Source organism: Zootoca vivipara, chromosome 4 (genome assembly GCF_965207765.1).
Source record: "Zootoca vivipara chromosome 4, rZooViv2.hap1.1, whole genome shotgun sequence".
Lineage (NCBI taxonomy): Eukaryota > Metazoa > Chordata > Lepidosauria > Squamata > Lacertidae > Zootoca > Zootoca vivipara.
In genome coordinates, this window is record NC_142587.1 from 52,707,598 (window position 1) to 52,726,736 (window position 19,139).

The window sequence follows — 19,139 nt, forward strand, 5'->3', positions numbered from 1 at the left end:
ACTTCTTTTCCTGTCCAAAGTACGTGGGAATCTGCATGGCTGCAGCTCAGCAAAATGGAGAGTAGTGGTACTGCAAGGGTCTTGTTGTCAGTTGGCAACTGTGTGGGTACCAGAGAACTTTGTTGTGTTGCATTGTTCGCTCTTTATTTGTGAACTGTCTTAAGATGGTTTCTTGCCTTGAAAGGCAGTGTAAAATATTTTTTAAAATACGTATCAGTTCATGGAACCTGGTCATCTGAGCAGCCACGGTAAGGACAATTTGAGCAGTGCTTTTTTAATCTCTTGGGTTAATTGCTTTGCAGGATTGTTGTGAAGATAAAATGGGAAGGGCACTCTACATGCCACCTTGAGCTCCTTGGGGGAAGGGCAGGAAATAAATACTGTATAATAAATAAATAATTGCTAGGGTGCAAATGGCTATCCTGCAAAAAAAAACCTTGCAGTCAACAATAGTGTAGACTTGAGCTGAAATAGAAAGTCAACTGATACTTTAAAAGAACGATGAGTTCCATGAACTCAAAGAGAATTTGTTCTTTTTAAATAACATCGTATCTTAAAGGCAACACCAGGAAGTCTCTGTAATCCGAATGAAATTTCTCAACGGGATCTGGTATCAGAGTAATAAATGAATTTATTTCTTTTTTTAAAAAATAAGTGGAAAGTGAGGTGCGAAGATTGGTATCTTTGGTGAGAATGCTCTTCTGTGATTTTTTGCTGTTGGTCTTTCTAATCTAGCTGAACCCTCCACATACATCTAAGTCTGAGCCAGAACTGCTGCCCAAGGTAAGGCTCATTACCCCTAGGAACATAGGGAGCATGTCCTTAACTCTATTATTTTGGGATTGGCAGTGAGCAAAAGCAATGAGCTTGTGGTATACACACACAGAAAGAGAGAGGGAGAGAAATGCATACTTTTATAGCCACTCTCACTACATTGTGCTGTAGAGACACTTTAAAATTACAGCAGTTGCACAGAACAATTAACAGGCTTCACAGCAGCATTACTCTTCTTAGTTTTGATTTTACGTTTCTCTGGGCAGAAGCTCAAATGATTATACTAGCAAACTGAACTCAATTTAAAAGGATCAGTTTTCAGTTTAATAGTGCTAACAACATTGCCTGTACACTGCCTATGTTCAGCCTGAATGTTTTTTGTGTTCACAGTGCAGAGGGGTGGAAGATCTGATACTCTAAAATAGCATATACAGAATCTAACCTCTGAGCTTGAGCAATACTGCTTAGGAGTTTACATCACCGTAGGCAACAAAACATCCATGTCCAGGCTGGTGCACAACCATAACAGGCATGTGTTGAACGTGTGATTTGTTTAATAAAGACCCAAAGACAAAACTAGTAATGGTGTTTTTGAAATAGCGCTTATCAATCACTTTTAGAAGAAGGAAATGTGTCATCAAGCAATGTCTGCGTCCATGAATTTTTGTCCTCTGCTCCATCTGTATTGTATTTATTCTTGTGTTGGTGAAACCTCCAGATCTTGGCCGAGGTCACCTAATGATACAGAATGTGCAGTTGCTGAGGGAATTAAGCAGTTTACAGGCATGTTGAGGAGTGAAAAGAGATCCAGGTATATAGGGAATTTAAGGGACAAACAGGTGGAGGCAAGGAAGCTAGAGGAAGGATTGGGCTAAGAAAATAAAACCTGGAGGAGGAGTTAGGCAACTTGAATTAGGGAACCGGGATGAAAGAAGACTGAAGAAATGGCACAACACTTAAGGAGAGGATGGAGGTTGACTGAGGAAGAGATAGGATTGCTAGGGAGGGTATTCAAGAGGTAAGGTGGTTACAGGAAGTTGTTGTTACTAGATGGAAGGTCTAGAACAGCCTTTTCTAACCTGGTGCCTTCCAGATGTTTTGGACTACAACTCCCATCAGCTCCAGCCAGCTGATGGCATTACAGTATAGAGCAGGGATTCTAACTTTGTTTACAGTGTCTGAGCACAGCTCTCAATTCTGTCACTCATAAAGCATAGCTGCCAAGTTTTCCCTTTTCTCGCGAGGAAGCCTATTCAGCATAAGGGAAAATCCCTTTAAAAAAGGGATAACTTGGCAGCTATGCTCATAAAGCGACTCCTGGTCTGTGCATACACTCTACTTTCTTCATTTAAGTAGCCTAATTTAGAAGGGAATTGGAAACCCCTGAAGATCAATTGCAAAGTGACCTAGAGATTAATTCTTGAGGTACTTTCTGTCTCTCTCTGCCATACAATACTGTGGACAAAAGCATACTATTAAAAGCCATAGCTGAGATGAAGCAAAAACAAACATGCATGACAGAATTAGTACATACTTTACAATACAAATGATGCTTGTCAGCTTCAAGGACATGACTTGCCTTTCATTGTACACCAACAAGTACATGCTGTACTGCAGTAAATTTTGGGCACTTGGAATGAGGAAGTTTACAGCGAAATGAGGAAACTTGGCACTTCCCTCACAAGGAAAAAAGCACTCTTTTAATTACTTTCTTATCCCAAGATTATAATGGGGGGGGAGGATTTACAAGGAAGCATAAATAATAAATTGAAGTTTAATTAACTCCTTTAAAAAGTTCCCCGTTTATAACTTTTAAGCACAGTAGTGTTTTACTAAGAAAATCGATGTGGGCATTTACTGATTTTAACTACTTGCCTGTGGTCATCTGACTCTTAGGGAGGAGGAGACTTAGGGCGGAGTAATGCATTCTACTCTCCCTTCAATGCTATAGGTCAGTGTTTCTCAACCTTTTTTGGGCCACGGCACACTTGTTCCGTGAAAAAAATCACGAGGCACACCACCATTAAAAAAGTTAACAAATTTAACTCTGTGCCGCCCTATATTATAATTATGACTGTAAGAAACACTTGCCAAATATTGCTTTCTGGCGGGTTAGTGCTGTGTATTGGCGGCCGCCAGGCTCGTTTGCACTGAGCTTTGGGAAAGAGGAGGAGAAATATTGCTTTCTGGCGGGATAGTGTTGTTAATTGGCGGCCGCCAGGCACGTGACAATGCAAATCGCCCTTCTCGTCGCCGCACGTCGCGGCACACCAGCCAGCGTCTCGCGGCACACTAGTGTGCCGCAGAACAGTGGTTGAGAAACGCTGCTATAGGTACATAGGATAATTGGTGAGATTGAAATTTGGATGAATTATGCTATGTCTGCCTATGCTGATACTAATACAGTGTACCCTATATGAGAAGAAAATTCAGGTTCTTGTGGGGCCAGGAAAGTGGGATGCCATCCATCTGCAGATAGGAGCAATAGATGGCATCCAACTAAGTTTTATTCTGGGTAGACCCACTGTAATTAAATTAGTGCCATTAATTTCAGTGGATGTACAGTACCACTAATTACTCCTTCAAAGAGCTAATCCGCAGTCCTGCCTCATCACCACTACCATCTGCTATAGAACTACCGTGTTTCCCCTTTTTTAAGACACCGTCTTATAACTTTTTTCCCTCAAAAAAACACACAGTGGCTTATTTTCAGGGGGTGTCTTTTTTTTAAAAAAAAAGTGCTGGTACAACTGGGACCCACTGGCTCAGGATGCTCGGTGCTCTCTTCTGCACATTGCTGGGCGCGTTGTTGGCGCTGCCAGTTCCGAGCGCCTGCAGGGTGGGGTGGGGGTGGCAGTGCTTTAAACCCCCAACCCTGTAGAAAGCAATGGAAGTTATGGACTGTAACAATCCTTAAGAGGCGCAGGTCTTAAAAAACCCCTGGTATCACCCTTGAAGCACAGCCTTCCAAAGTCAGGGGGGAATAGGTCTGTTTAGACAAAGGAAAGGATCGGGGGTGATTCTGTGCCCTGGGACCCACAGAACTACTTTAAAAATCCCAACCTGGGGGGGGGGTCAAATAGTGAAGCCCCATAGCCCTGTAGCAACAGAAGGCACATTCTGAAGCACCCGAGCTGTTCGGTTCCATAAAAAATCCAGGAATTGTAAAATTAACAACAATAATGGGGGGGCACTCTATCCAAAGAGTTAAGAAGGAATGGGAAAGTGTTGAGTTATATATGGAAAAATATGGAAAGGAAAGTTAGTTAAAGATAAAAAATAAATAATTATCGCAAGGGGAAAAATAACATCATAAAGGGTAATAATATTAAATATAAAATAGACAACACAACAGAAAAAGCAAGTATATGACTAAATGAGATCGCACAGGAGTGAGGGAAGTGGGGAGAGAGGGAGGGGGGTAAGGAATGGAAGGAGGCAATGGTTGGAGGAGGGTATAGGGGGATGAATTAAAGGAAAATTAAGACTGAGAAGCGCATGGTTTTTGTTTTTTAAAGATGCAAAGGCTTGCAATCAGCCAAAGTATAGAGCCCAACTTCTAGGAGACTGCGATCTACTTGCGGATTTATAAACTGGAGGTGATCTACCCCCGTTATATTGGTGTTCAGGTCAGAGTTGTTTTTAGAGAGAGGAAATATCCCATTTTTGAGGTTAAAGTAAAAGTTCCTGACCTTTTTTTTATAATGAGGAAATGCTGCTAAAACTCCGTTCTTCATTCCACGAAGGGGAGAGGGGGCGGGGCCGGGTGCTCAAAGACAAAAGAAATGGAAAAGGAGATAGCGATCAAATCCAGCCTCGCATTCATGCAGCCGTCGGGAGAGGCAGGGGCTGCAGCCGAGTGCTGCTTCACAAACAAACGGGGGAAAGTGCTTAGAACCCAGAGAATCCAGCTGAAAAACACGAAGCAGCAACAGCAATTGCACACACACCATCCCAAGCCAGCACAGTAACCAAGTCCCAAAAGCAAGAAAGGACTCAGCAAACACTGCTGCGGCCGGCGTTGCTGCTGCTGACTCGGGGAGCTCAGTGATCTCTTCCGCACAGCGCCTATCACTATGGCTTATTTTCGGGGTACGGTTTATATTTCTCAAATGCTTAGAAATGCTGCTATGGCTTATTTTATGACTACGCCTTAAAAAGGGGGAAACACGGTAAGTAACTGTGTGGGCAATCAACATATCCATCATTAGGTATGGAAAGATCTCAGTTCTCCACATTTTGCAGCAATTTGCATTTAAAGAAAAAGCTTTTGAGGATTCATCAGCATTCTGTGCAAATTTCTCCAGACACATTTCATATGCAGTTTTGACTAATGCACACATTTTTGCAAGCAAATTTTTCAAATATAAGGCACTTTTGTATGCTACTTTCACCGATACCTTCATTTATATGCACACTTTCCCCTAATATAGTCATTTTTGTAAACATTGCTTGTTTGGAGAACTGCATTGCAAAATTTCGGTAAGAGTGAATTTCAAAGAAAAGCTGTGTTTTGGTTTGCATATTGTTCTAGAAAGTGTGAATTCAATAGATTCAGCTTTAAATACCAACTGAATCGAATTTCTCCTCCATTCCTATCCACCATTTCTAACTGATTCTATTATGCAGCTTAATTCAGTGTTCCTTTAAGAGCTGTACATTCTTTCAATTTGAGAGAGGATTCTCTGTGGAGCAGAACCAGTAAAAAAAAGTCAGTGAACTTTTTTTAAAAAAAAACCACACACATTAAAAACAACTTTGAGTCATAGAAGGAATCTAATCTTAAAAACAAAACAAACACCACCATCAAAGTCATTCCGTCCTTTCAATCTCAATGGGGCTTTGGAGCAAGTCCTTTCAGTTACCAAACTGCTTTCATTGTGTTACTTAGAATGAAAGCATCCAAGTTTGTCTCTGGTGCTCAGCTATGTTACAGTAGAATAGATTGTGTTACAAGGCAGATATACCGGTAGGCACTTCACAGTGCTTAAGTCAAGCCAGTTGACTGGCTTCGAAGGCATTTCCGTTTCCAATCCTCCTCCCTCCTTGACATCCCCATTTTATATTTATCCAACTGTTTCAGGTCCTCACTTGAGTGAAAGGAAACCTCAAGGTTGCTTTAATGTGATGCCACACCTATTCCATTGTCATCTTTACCACACCTTTCAAACAGCAGTGCCTTGGCTGGCTGATCACAATAGCGTCCTGAAAAACTTCCGAGCTGCAGCTGCATGCTTTGGGCCTCAGAGAAATGTTGTACATGCAACAGCTGAATGAGTTTGGATAAAAGGCTTGGCTTTAAAAAAGGATTAATTTTCAACTTCTTTTTCATCCTTAGAATGGGCAGTCCCAATAGTAAACATTTCATTCCTAGGTGGCCTAGCTATTCAAAGGGGCAAATGATACAATTTTTAAAAGAACTGATCTCCATTAATGGTTTACATTGAACCACAAATACTAAAATTTATTTGTTGTAACAGAATGTAGTGTCATTAAACATAAAGTAAGAAGGTAAAAAGGTAAATGTAAAGGGACCCCTGACCATTAGGTCCAGTCGTGACCGACTCTGGGGTTGCGCGCTCATCTCGCATTATTAGATGACCCTAATAGATGCTTTTAGGACACACACATGTAACTTGCAAGCCCTGTTTATAATATTTGTTTCTTAAGCAATGCCACTGTATTTGAGCATATAAAACGCACTGCTAAGCCTCTTCTTTCTTGTTATCTTTGGAAGTCCTTACCTTTAGAGTGACACTGTGTGCCCCCTTGTGCAACTGTATCCTTCAACTTTAGACTTATTATTTTTAAGATACTGGCAACTTTATCATTCTTGTTGTTTCAGTATTTGCAACCTGCTGATATCCAACTACCACAAATTTCTTCCTCAAAGCTAAAACAGTAACAAAACAAAGCAAAAATCAAAGCAGGTCTTTCCAAACAGGCTTCTCGTTTTCTGCAAGTTGACAATTTTTCAGGACACTTCATAAAAGTTATTCCTCTCTCCCCCTCTGCCTCAGCACCTCTCCCCTTTATTTACTCTTTAATTTAGAATGCATTACAGACGCTTCTGGTTACAGACTCGGCTAACCCAGAAATAGTACCTCGGGTTAAGAACTTTGCTTCAAGATGAGAACAGAAATCGCGCGGTGGCGGCATGGCGGGAGGCCCCATTAGCTAAAGTGGTACCTCAGGTTAAGAACAGTTTCAGGTTAAGAATGGACCTCCAGAACGAATTAAGTTCTTAACCCGAGGTACCACTGTAAATCTACCAACATAAGAGTACACTCTTAAAATGTATACAGTATAGTGGTAGAGCAATATATATGTTCAAGCAGAATAGCAAGCAAAGAGTCTGACTTACCCTTTTATTTCTGAGATGTGTTACTTTTCTATCTTGTGTCGCTGACACTGTGGGTTGGGCTTGCATCATTAGATTTAGCCAGTTTTGGCATCTCCAGAGGCAGCACTTCTCATGGCCTCTGCTCATCCACTAAGATTTCAGTAAAACAACATGTCAGTCCCCTCATAGGTAACAGATGACTGACCTGGGGTCAAACACTAAAGGACAAGTTGGCAGGGCAACCCAGATCCTATTGGCTGGAGGAAGGAGCAGATCTAATATGTCTTTCTTTGCCTTTGTCTGGCTAGTTATAACACTTGTTTAGTTAGTGTTTGAATTGTGTCTTTGTTGGATAAATTTGCATGAATACCCCCCCCCCAGCTATTGCTCAGTAAACACCTTCTCACTGTGTTTGTGCCTGCTCTGCTAGTGACATGCAGTCTGGATCAGTCCATTGTGGGTAGGGGTTATGAATGCATTTTCTGGCCTTGCAGTAGTCTGCTTTTCTGTCCTTTCCAATTCTTTGATTCTTTTTTTTAACAACTTCTTGGCAAGTTTATTAGCTTCCTGACTTACTAGGAAATGAATCAGGCTGAAGGTTTTCTGATTCCGTATGAGCTCACTCATTAGTAAGTGGGAAATGTTCCCTTCTATTAATTTTTCCCAAGCTCCAATTTTCCTTTAAAACAATAGGAAATGAAAAGCCAAAAGTCCACTCCACCCAGTATATTTTATGCTACTACATTAACGTGTGAGTTCTGCATAGGGAAAGAACGGACAACTCCTAAGTATCACAAGTAGGAAGTGACATTTTTCCTCCTTTTGTTCTTCGAGTTCCTACAGATTGTGACTAAATGTGGGAGACATTCTTCTAAAGGAATAAATTTCTGATTTAACTTTAGATTTGATTGGCCTAAACCTTGTGGGATTTTTCTAAAGATTATTTTGAAAAGAAATCTGCAAAGTGACCCATTTAGTTCTGCAGTGGCCTCTCTTTTTATCTTCAATACCTTTCAGAAATGTTCAGAAATACCTTAGTGGAAATGTGTGTTGTACTGGTTTTTAATACGGTCATTCATTTTCAAACTGAAATGGTTTAGACAGAATGATAATGGACAATTAATCAGAGGCATAAAGTCAGCATATGCAACACACACACACACACACACACACACACACACACACACACACATTTTAAAGCATTTAATTATAATTATTAATAATATAACTTTTCAAATAATTATTTCTAGGAGTTGCAAATGTTCCTTCACAGAAAGTACATTTCTCCCCCTTTCTTTTCTTCTTTTTTATTGCAAAAATAGCTTTTTTCATCCAAAACAAATGCATTGCTGTTCATTGGTATAAAATGGACTGAGGCTTCTAGTAGGAGATGCATCCAACCCACTGCTCATCCAGATTTCCTGGATGATCTGTTCTCTCCGCTCTATCCTTTCAGCAAGTTCAGCTGGGTCCATTGAACAATAAGCTGAATAGGAAGTCCTGCAGAGCCCTGCTAGTTCATCAGGAAAATCAGAACTGGAAGAATCCTCTCTTTCCTCTTCCTGCTCCTCCTCGTCTTCCTCCTCCTCCTCCTCCTCCTCCTCTTCACTGCTTTCGTCAGCCTTTTTGTCCTCTGGTATCAAGCGCTTTCTGGCCCTCCGCAGTTTTTCCAGGTCATTAGAGCATGACACATGGACCACCAGAGCACAGAGTGTGAGCACGAGGCCAACACAAACACTAGACACAAACAAGAGAGCAGCTCTTTCAGGGTGATCTGAAATTAGAAACAAAATCCCAGACTAAAGGGTTATACAGGGAGGGCCAGACAAGGGGGTAGTGATGAAAGATATTCATTTCTGAAAAGGCCCTGTCCTGTTGTGCCAGTCCAAGCCTACAAGGTTCACCAGGCCCTGCTAACTTGTCTCTGGCTAGCTGATCCTGCCTGCTTGACCACAAAGCACCATGGCAGACAGCCAGACAGTCTAAGTGTGGGCACCATAATGCTTAAAGCCTAAGGCTAGATCTTCAAGTGCTTCTATCCTGGTGTAGGCGGTGCTATACTTCAGCCAAATGTGTGACTCACTAAGAAGCTGGCTGCTCTAGGGGGAAAGCAGAGGGGAAGTTTTGCCACTGAAAAGCTGTTTGTATCTGCCTCAGAGCTGCCTATTTCTGTAAAAGTTCGCCAGCTATTGTTAGTTCTTTACCTTTGGCATTTGCACTGTTTGGTTTCAAAGACCATGCAACCATACCTGAGTATCTCTGTTCTAAATCCTACCTGTACAGTTTTAATGATCATCCCAAAGCACTTAATCCTAACAGCGCATTTTACCTCTTCAAAGCAAGCACTTTTAACCCGCCATTAGGGATAACCACATGTTATTGCTCCCCCTCTGACCCACACACATAGCATGCGAAGAAAGCAGCACAACAATGTATCTGTCATCTGTACATCACATTGGTCTATTAATGTGTGGCATTCTGGTCCATGCAGAGAGAGCCAGAACCAAGCAGGTTAATAGAAAACAGCATTAATGTTACATAAGGCAGCTCTATAGAAACTGCATCCAAATTACTTTAAAATGTCATTGCAAATCTCCATGGAACAATCCAAATCGAGCAGCTGTCAGATTTTATGGGCCTGGCAAGATTCTAATTTATTTATTTATTTAAAACATTTATATGAGAGATAGTGATCCTGTATCCCCCTGGATGCCAACTCCCATCAACCACAGCCATAGTTGGTCAAAGGGGATGGGAGTTTAGAGCAATGTCTGGAATGCCACAGGTCCCCCATTCCAGGTTTATTTCCTGCCATTCAAAATAGTTCAAGAAGGCTTCCGGGTCAGGTTAGGAGGGCAGACATACAATACATTGGTTTAAAATGCAATAAAACACTAAAGCCAATGTGAGACCTTGGAGACCAGGATCCAAATGTCCACTCAGTAATGAAGCTCACTGAAGGATCTTAGGCCAGTTCCCATCTCCCACTCTAACCTACCTCGTCGGGTCATTGTAATGGTACAATGGGGAGGGGAAGATGTGTGTATGCCACCTTCCTTAGAAGAAAGGTGGGATATAAATATGGTGATAAACAAACAAACGTTTTAAAAGAAGGAAACCAGAAAGATAAAAACAGAAAAACATCTGAACAGCAATGAAAAGCAATCAACACAAGTTCACTAAAACGGGGTGGCTAAGGGCAACATTGGGCACAGGGCAAGGACAACATTGACCCATGGTCAACTCTCCAAGGGCTGCCTATCAAAATGGGTGTAGACAAAATGTCAAAAGTTTGGGAGTCTTGGGTGGGTGTGTCAAAATGCTTTAGCACTACCACCACAGCAAAGGGACCTGTAGGAATAGGTAAAAGAGGGAGAGAGGCTTTTGAACAAGCACAACTCCTTTGAGTTTACAAAAACTAAGACCAGCACAGTTTTTTCAGCAGTTGGCTGTTCAGAATTTTGAAAAACGGCTGTGCTTTGTTTCAAGAAATTTGCATTTGGTAGGTTCTCATTTAAATACCAACGGAACTGAATTTCTCCCCCATCCCTCCATATCAAAAAGTGTCCACCTGATGTCCTTCTAAATGTGCAGACTCTACAGCACACTCTATAGACTGCAGCCATGGTCTATACATGGATTTAATTTTCTGTAATGAAACAGTATAATTATACTCAACAGGATTACTGGTAAGAAGAATGCAAGGAAACAAAACACACAATTTCTACCTTTAATGTAAGCAAACATAGCCAAACTGTTGCTAACTATAATTCCTTCTTTCTTTGGAAATCTTGATTCTTTTGGGTCAAAATTTATACCTAATAAAAACAAATGAGAGGTTTGTTAGATTAGATCACAGTTGAGGACCAGAAAAGTACTTAAAAATTGTTAGAAAATGTGTAAGTTAACTAAATGATTTTTTTATATCCTACCCAAAAGGGAGCTCTTAATTTTAAAATTCCCATGATTCTCTGTGATCTCAAGTCAAATAAGAGATGTTCCCTAAAAAATTAACTTTTATCTTAAAGATGTTAATGAATCATCTCATTCAACAGACCTAACTCTAGGATAAAATGTGTTTGTCCTGATATCATTTTATCTGGCAATGCTAGCAACTGAACCTGATGTTTTCTGCCACCTAGATTTGAAATGCCTGCTAAGGTCTCATTTCACTTGGTTGGTAGTATATTCTATTTTTTACATTTTAAGTGATCAAACCATTGTAGGTTCTTACTTAAAAGACAAATGCTGGTAGCGATCCATAAAAATGACCATATTCACCTTCTTTTGGCTTCCAAGAAGGGTTTAGATTGACCATTGGATCAACTGCTGCAAATATGAATTTGGGAACTGCAAATTTTAAGAAAAGAAAAGAAGATATTATATGCTAATATTTTAAAGCACTTGACATCAACAGAAGCATTATTCATTGGGTGAGGCAAAATGGTTAACCGACTTTAGGTAAGACAAAGAAACCCAAACCATTATTAACTGCCAAATAACACATTTCTCTCCCCACCCTGGATATTCCCGTCAAGATACCATTCTCCATATTAGGCAATGGAATAGGTCTAGATATGCCAAGGAGACTGGTTGCTTATTTTCCCCAGGGATGGGTGTCAACTTTGAAAAGTTCTTATCCTCCAGATTCATAAATCCCAGCCTGAAGCTGTAGCTGTTCATAAGGCTCTGCACACAAATCTGTCTCCCAAAGAAAGAGATTGTGGGCACTTTCAACCCTAACAGCACCACTCAACTGCTGGGGAGGGGGAAGGAGAAGAACACTAAATAGAGCAGCTCCACTCTCGAAATAGGTGCTCAGTCTAGCAAAAACAGCACTGACACAGCTTACGGTGCATGCAGCACTTCCATGCACACATCTCCCTTGCCTGAACTGAGACAGAAACAAGCTCGGAAAGATTTCATTATAAGGTGCCACCACATGAATCTGCCTTTGTTTCAAGAGCCACATCTTAAGCACACCATCAATAGGGAAGTCATGCTCTATTAGTAACTCTCTATATCCATTGTCTCAAACACAAGCTGTGCTGTGAATAGTCCGAGAGTTCCTGTTAGGGTCAAGACAGGCATCATATGAAGAGAGAGCTCATAACATAATGTATCCCTCACCCACCAAACAAGGCTGGCTTTCTCCCAGCTTTGCAGCAAATCAGCAAATCAGTCCTTCCCTCTCCCAACTCCCATGCTTTGTGGAGGGGAAAGCACAATATGTGTTTATCAATTAATTTGTCTTTTTTTTGGGTGGGGCAGCTTTTTAAAAATGGGGGAATGTACTCTGATGCATGGAAGCAGGAGTTCCTGGTGGCATCAGATAGCCTAGCCCAGCTTTCCCTGAGCTGATAGGAACAAAACATCTGGAGAGTACCTTGTTGGTGAAAACTGGGCTAGTCCATCAGTGCTACACCAGTCAGCTGGCTTCCTCTTCAAGTTGACAAAATGCTTCTCTCCAAACTTGATCATGAAGAGTTGTAATTAGTTTGACTAAACACATTGAGGATGCTTTTAGAATGGCCCTGACACCTCTATTATGATGTGACCTGTGGCTCTGAGATGGATTATTTTAGTCCCTGAGGACGCTGTAATAGAATAAAAATGTGGTGCCACAAATAGTAAAGACTCTGAAACATCAAGGCTGTAACAGTGCAATGCATGTCTCCTTAGAAGTAAGTCTAACTGTTTTCAGTGGTGTCATCTAGGTGTGTATATTTAGCATGAAGCCCAACTTCATTTTAGGATCTACATAGTGAGCAGAAGACAGAAGTATTGTTTGTGGGGGACAGGAGGCGGTCAGGTGTGGAGGACTCCCTGGTCCTGAACGGGGTAACTGTGTCCCTGAAGGACCAGGTGCGCAGCCTGGGAGTCATTTTTGACTCACAGCTGTCCATGGAGGCCCAGGTCCAGGGCAGCTGTCTATTAGCACCATCTGGTATGCAGGCTGAGACCCTACCTGCCCGTGGACTGCCTCACCAGAGTGGTGCATGCTCTAGTTATCTCTCGCTTGGATTACTGCAACAATGCGCTCTATGTGGGGCTACCTTTGAAGGTGACCCGGAAACTACAACTAATCCAGAATGCGGCAACTAGACTGGTAACTGGGAGTGGCCACCGAGACCACATAACGCCGGTCTTGAGAGACCTACACTGGCTCCCAGTACGTTTCCAAGCACAATTCAAAGTGTTGGTGCTGACCTTTACAGCCCTAAACGGCCTTGGTCCAGTATACCTGAAGGAGCTTCTCCACCCCCATCGTTCTGCCCGGACACTGAGGTCTAGCGCCGAGGGCCTTCTGGCGGTTCCCTCACTGCAAGAAGCAAAGCTACAGGGAACCAGGCTGAGGGCCTTCTCGGTAGTGGCACCCGCCCTGTGGAACACCCTCCCATCAGATGTCAGAGAATAACAACTACCAGACTTTTAGAAGACATCTGAAGGCAGCCCTGTTTAGGGAAGCTTTTAATGTTTAATAGATTATTGTATTTTAATCTGTTGGAAGCTGCCCAGAGTAGCTGGGGAGGCCCAGCCAGATGGGCAGGGTATAAAGAATAAATTATTATAAATTATTAAATGACCCTTACTTTACTGTTGCCCAGGGCAGTCTCGAGGAGGTCGCACGCCCTGGCGCTGAGGGGCGGAGATCGCTCCGGCGCCCTCGCCCTCGCAGGGTGCAGCATGGCTTCCGCGCGGCTTTGCCGCGCAGCACTCAGCCTACCGGCCCGGCACCCTAACACCCCGCGTCACCGGGACTCTACCTAGAGCCGGCCCTGCAGTTGCCATTGGTCCACATGGTAGCTGTCACCAAATAGTGCACTGTTCATGGCTTACCATGTGGATTAGGCCACAAAGACAAGAAAACGACATCTGGTCTACAGTGGCCATGGATAAAATGACTAGGCCTGAGACTCATGAAGAAATAGACTCCTGCATTTCAGCTATCTTACGTTTAATTCTACATCTTCTCATCTCCATTGCAACATGTAGTTTGGCATTTAACAATCGGCAGTGCCCTCTCCCCACTACTCATACACACACCCTTAGGCAATTATAACTCAAAAGTGGAATAGCTATCAGTCTAAGCAGACAGTGAACATTTTTCTTCAATCCATGTCTGCCCCAATGCATTTTTGGGATGTTAATTTAGAAATATTTCACATTCTTCCAACAAAGATTAAAAAGGGTGCACATATCATGTATATGAATAGCTCTTCAGGTGTCAGATTTTTTTCCACACTGCTTGGAAGTCAGGCATTATCTTTTATCATAGTTGCTTTGACATTTTGACAATGCACACAGACTCTAGGTTACATGCACTCTTTCCCAAGCTAAATTATTTCCCCTGCTTGTATATGGTTCTAATACTAAATGCAGCTTTCTCATAAAAAAAGAGCAATTGCATACAATCCTGAAGAAAAATACCAGAAGGGAGAGGAGGGGAATGAAGGAGTGTCAGAGATCGTCAAATAAAGCTGAAGGTTATCACTGCCATCCAGTCACAAATTACATCATACCAGAATTACATCCTAGGTGTTTTTTTAATAATAAATAATAATCATAATAATTTTCTATCGGGTTCTATAAACAAGGATCATAGGAATAATAAATGATACAAATAAATAGACTGAGTCTTCTCATGCCATTTGTATATCACATAAGAGAATAAATTTGCAGTACCACATATGGTTCAATGTGTAAGTTATTGTTTTGTGAATTGGTTTAAACAAAAACAAAGGGGAAGAACAGGACAGAGCAAGGTTAACAGATAACAGTCCACATCACACAGCAGCTAAACGCCTAATCAGGAGCCCTTGTGGTTTTGCTTAGATTAAGTTTGAGTAATGGCCATTTTCCCCCTTGTTACCAATGAAGCAACATAGTGTTGCTATATTGATGAATGGGGGGAGGGATTCAAAGTGAATATAATAATGTATGTTTAAATTTAAATTTAGATCAACCAGACTGAGCAAAATGCTGATGGGGGATTGTTCCTTTTCTGACATTAATCCACACTGGTATAAAGCCATCTTTCTTAATCTGTCCATGTGTCAACAGTAGTTTATTGGATAAACTTTCAAGGAGGGCAGTTTCCCAAACTGTTCTATACCAATTGTCTGTTGTGCCCAAAAGGTATTTCCAGTCTCTGGTTATATTGCATTTCAATGCTTGTAATAAATGACTTATTAGTTCTTTTTTATGTAAATCCAGATTGTTGTCTTGAAATATATTAAGCTAATTCTGGTTTGACTTCCAATTGTTGTTTTGTTGTTTTATTGAACTGAGTCCTAGTTTTATTGCAGGGCAGTCTGGACTAGCATCTTGGGTAGGAAGTCAGGTGTGGGGTGTATCTTCATTCACACTACATGGAGGAGAATGGGAAAACCATAACTTGTTAATGGTGGCAATAATAGCAGCCCCCCACTCCACACTGCAACATTCTGTTACAAATCCCCCCTTGTTTTGGCCTGGCTTTTTAATATTGTGTAGAATAGCATAATATCTTTAGAGCAGAGTTTTTCACACTTTTGATATCTGGGGTTCACTTTTTTGGAATAAAACCAGAAGTACATTTAACATGCGCTTAAATTTTACAGGTATGTCTAAATTTTACATATACATTTCACATATGTTTAATCAGCTCCCAAAACAATAGGCAGGTCTTCTCCTTGGAACTTCAGGGCAGTCCAGTTAATATAGCCTCTTGTCGATATTAGGTTGGGAGGACAGAGTTTTATGGACGATGCTGGAATTCACCCATACCTATCAGCTGCGCCCCTCCCTTGGGATTTGGTGACTCACGGTTCATATTTTGGTGGAAAGGGGGAGGGGTCAAAGCTTCACTATGGGACCTCCTTGCTCCACAAGTTACAGAACAGTCAATGCATTCAGCTTGGTGGATTAATTTTTCAGGGCACATTCCAGCACCTCTCATGACACACCGGTGTGCAACACACAGTTCTGGAATCTATGCTCCAAGCTGTAGTAATAAGGTGAGCTGCTGGCATAAGTTAAGGCTATGAGTAGTGGAATTTAGAAAGAAAACATTCCCTCCCATTCCCATTTGAGAGTTTATGTCAACTGTACTTGACTCAACACCTTCGGGAGGCATCTATTATGCCTATAGTGTGTGTAGATAGTGAAGCCCGTATTACCCACCTCCGCCCCATACCTGATCCAGGTGGCTCAGCCCAATCAGCAGCCCTGCATAATCTGTTTTACAGTCCATTTGAGCGGCACACCCAGTTTTGATGCAGCCCACCCACTGGAATCTGCAGTTCTTAAGATGGGATGAATGGATCTATTTATCCCTTTCAAAATTATATATAAAGGTGGGTAAGTTAAAATATGGCTTCAAAAACCGAAGAAGAAAATTGGCTGCTAGACAATAAATAACACTCTGAAAAGAAACCTAAAAATAAACAGCACTGGTACTTAAATGTGTTGCTCTTTTTAGTCCAAAGTGCTTTCAGTATTTTCTCTCTCCTGACTCTAGAGACAAAAGAACTTGACCTTGCAACTTTCTATGCATTAATCTTCGTTTGCAGACACCAACAAAGGAAAAGCAAATTCAATGCTATGATCAGAAACGTCTATGAACAGACTTGCGTACAGTAATTATTGCATTCATTCCCTGGAAGTCTGTCAACACAAGCCCCCACTGGTGTGTGTGGCATCTCACACATTCCAAAACTCTGCCTTACCTAAAGCCATTAGGCCAATGGAAAACAGTTAAAGCATCAAATCATTTGCAAATGCTCCAGGCTGCATCAAATTATAATGCATGGGTGTAGGCAGGGGGGGCAGGAGGGGGCAGCTGCCCCCCCTAGAAGCAAAAAAATTAATGTATTTTACAGACCATAACCAGCACTTTTCCCCTCCAAAAACTGAAGTGGAAAGGGCTTTGCTTTAGCAAGAGCAGCTAAGTCTCCGCTTGCTGGGGGGGGGGGACACAGCAGTAACAAAAACACATCAAATAAATAAAGCAAAGTGGCTACCAGTAGTTAAGCAGTTAAGACAATGGAGCATATATCCCCAGGCAAGATTCGATAGCTGACCATTTCACCCTATTGTTCTTAAGTGGGAGTTGTTAATGAGCATTCAGGAGCATTAAGAGTTCTATTGGCGATTTAATGAGGGTGCAGACTCAGAGGATTCAATTTGACTAAGGTGGCTCTGCAAGGCTAAAAAGAAGTGAATAAGAAGGGGGGGCTGTAGCTTTGACAGACACAGTGATGTTTATAAAAAGCATTGGTGTTCCAGTCTGCCCCTCCTCCTGCATCTGTATACTGTAAATCTGGGGTGGCCACCTCCCAAGAGACTCTGATCTACTCAGAGTTTAAAACTGGGGGTGATCTACCCCCTTTTGGGGGGTTCAGGTCAAAGCTGTTGAGTTTTTTTTAAAGGAAGGGAAGCCCTGTTTTTTGGGGTTTAGGTCAAACTTGTTGAGCTTCTTTTAGGAGGGAGGGAGGCCCATTTTTGTTTAGGGCTTCAGGTCATAGTTCAACTTTTTTGAGGGAGGAGGAAAATTTTGGGTGAGCTTTTTTTAGGGGTGTCAGTGACCTACCAGTGATCTACCACAGACATCCAGTGATCTACTGGTAGATCACAATCTACCTGTTGGATGTGCCTGCTGTAAATCAAGCAGAGAGAAAGCTGCTTACAAGGCTCCTGTACATGCAGAGTTCCAGCATCACAGCGTCACCCAGAGGCACCCACAAATATGAGTTATCCCTCTCTCTATTTCTTCCCTCCTTCCCTCCCTCTTCCATCCTTAATAAAATACGGGGGGGCAGATAAGCCCCACATAGAAAGCCTATCAACATGGGGGGATGACTCTTTCAAATACGGTATTTACCAGTAATTGGGGGGGGGGAGGCACCTAGGCCTCTAGGATTTGGCTGCTATGCCTAGGAGTAGGACAATTCAAGAAAGCAGAACGATGCATATGGTATGGTAATATATCAATAGAATCGTAGAATTGTAGTCGGAAGGGACCACAAGGGTCATCTAGTCCAACCCGCTGCAATGCAGGATTTTTTTCCTAAGGTGGGGCTTGAACCATGGTTGAAATATTATGCTGATATGCAGCAACGCCTCGGAGCCGTCGTGGCTGCGGCCATGCCTTGCCTCGCCCTCGCCCGCCCTGCCACCCCCTCTCGCCTGCCCGACCCTCCCGTCCTCTTGCTGCAGAGTTCCAGCATCACAGCGTCATCCAGAGACACCCACAAATATGAGTTATCTCTCTCTCTATTTCTTCCTTCCTTCCCTCCCTCTTCCATCCTTAATAAAATACGGGGGGAGGCAGATAAGCCCCACATAGAAAGCCCATCAACATGGGGGGGATGACTCTTTCAAATACAGTATTTACCAGTAATTGGGGGGGGAGGCACCTAGGCCTCTAGGAGTTGGCTGCTATGCCTAGGAGTAGGACAATTCAAGAAAGCAGAACGATGCATATGGTATGGTAATATATCAATAGAATCGTAGAATTGTAGTCGGAAGGGACCACAAGGGTCATCTAGTCCAACCCGCTGCAATGCAGGATTTTTTTCCTAAGGTGGGGCTTGAACCATGGTTGAAATATTATGCTGATATGCAGCAACGCCTCGGAGCCATCGTGGCTGCGGCCATGCCTTGCCCCGCCCTCGCCCGCCCTTCCACCCCCTCTCGCCTGCCCGACCCTCCTGTCCTCTTGCTGCAGAGTTCCAGCACCACAGCGTCATCCAGTAATTTCGTGGCTGCGGCCGTGTCTTGCCTCACCCTCGCCCGCCCTGCCACACCCTCTCGCCTGCCCGACCCTCCCGTCCTATCCAGCCAAGCAGGGTACCCGCCAACGCTACCAGCCCCAGAAGCACAAGGTGGCCGCTGCTGCCACCGCCATGATGTCATCAGGCCCGTTGGCCCTTTAGCCCCGCCCACTTTATGGCCCCTCCCCTTCTGTGCCTTGGCCCCGCCCTGAACGACCATGGCTTGCCCCCCCCCTAGTTTTGATCCTGGCTACGCCCCTGTTATA

At 42.7% G+C, this 19,139-nt stretch overlaps 1 protein-coding gene and 1 long non-coding RNA gene across 4 annotated transcripts in view; one reads left to right on the top strand and one right to left on the bottom strand.

Moving 5' to 3' along the window:
• The first annotated feature begins 2,085 nt into the window (after positions 1-2,085).
• LOC148685952 (uncharacterized) lies at positions 2,086-6,165 on the top strand. The gene is made up of 3 exons (XR_015949575.1): positions 2,086-2,725; positions 3,108-3,414; positions 4,952-6,165. It is a non-coding gene; the product is annotated as an uncharacterized LOC148685952 (long non-coding RNA).
• Positions 6,166-8,305: 2,140 nt separating this feature from the next.
• EVA1C (eva-1 homolog C) overlaps positions 8,306-19,139 on the bottom strand; it is a 46,066-nt gene continuing 35,232 nt past the window's right edge. For 2 of the 3 annotated variants that reach the window (XM_035115385.3, XM_035115384.3), the window contains 3 exons: positions 11,399-11,467; positions 10,846-10,935; positions 8,306-8,891 (listed from right to left, as the gene is read on the bottom strand). In XM_035115385.3, the coding sequence (XP_034971276.3) occupies positions 8,446-8,891; positions 10,846-10,935; positions 11,399-11,467 (605 nt within the window). In that variant the 3' untranslated portion in view covers positions 8,306-8,445. The remainder of the gene's footprint in view (positions 8,892-10,845; positions 10,936-11,398; positions 11,468-19,139) is intronic. The other variant, XM_088667936.1, reaches the window with a different exon arrangement.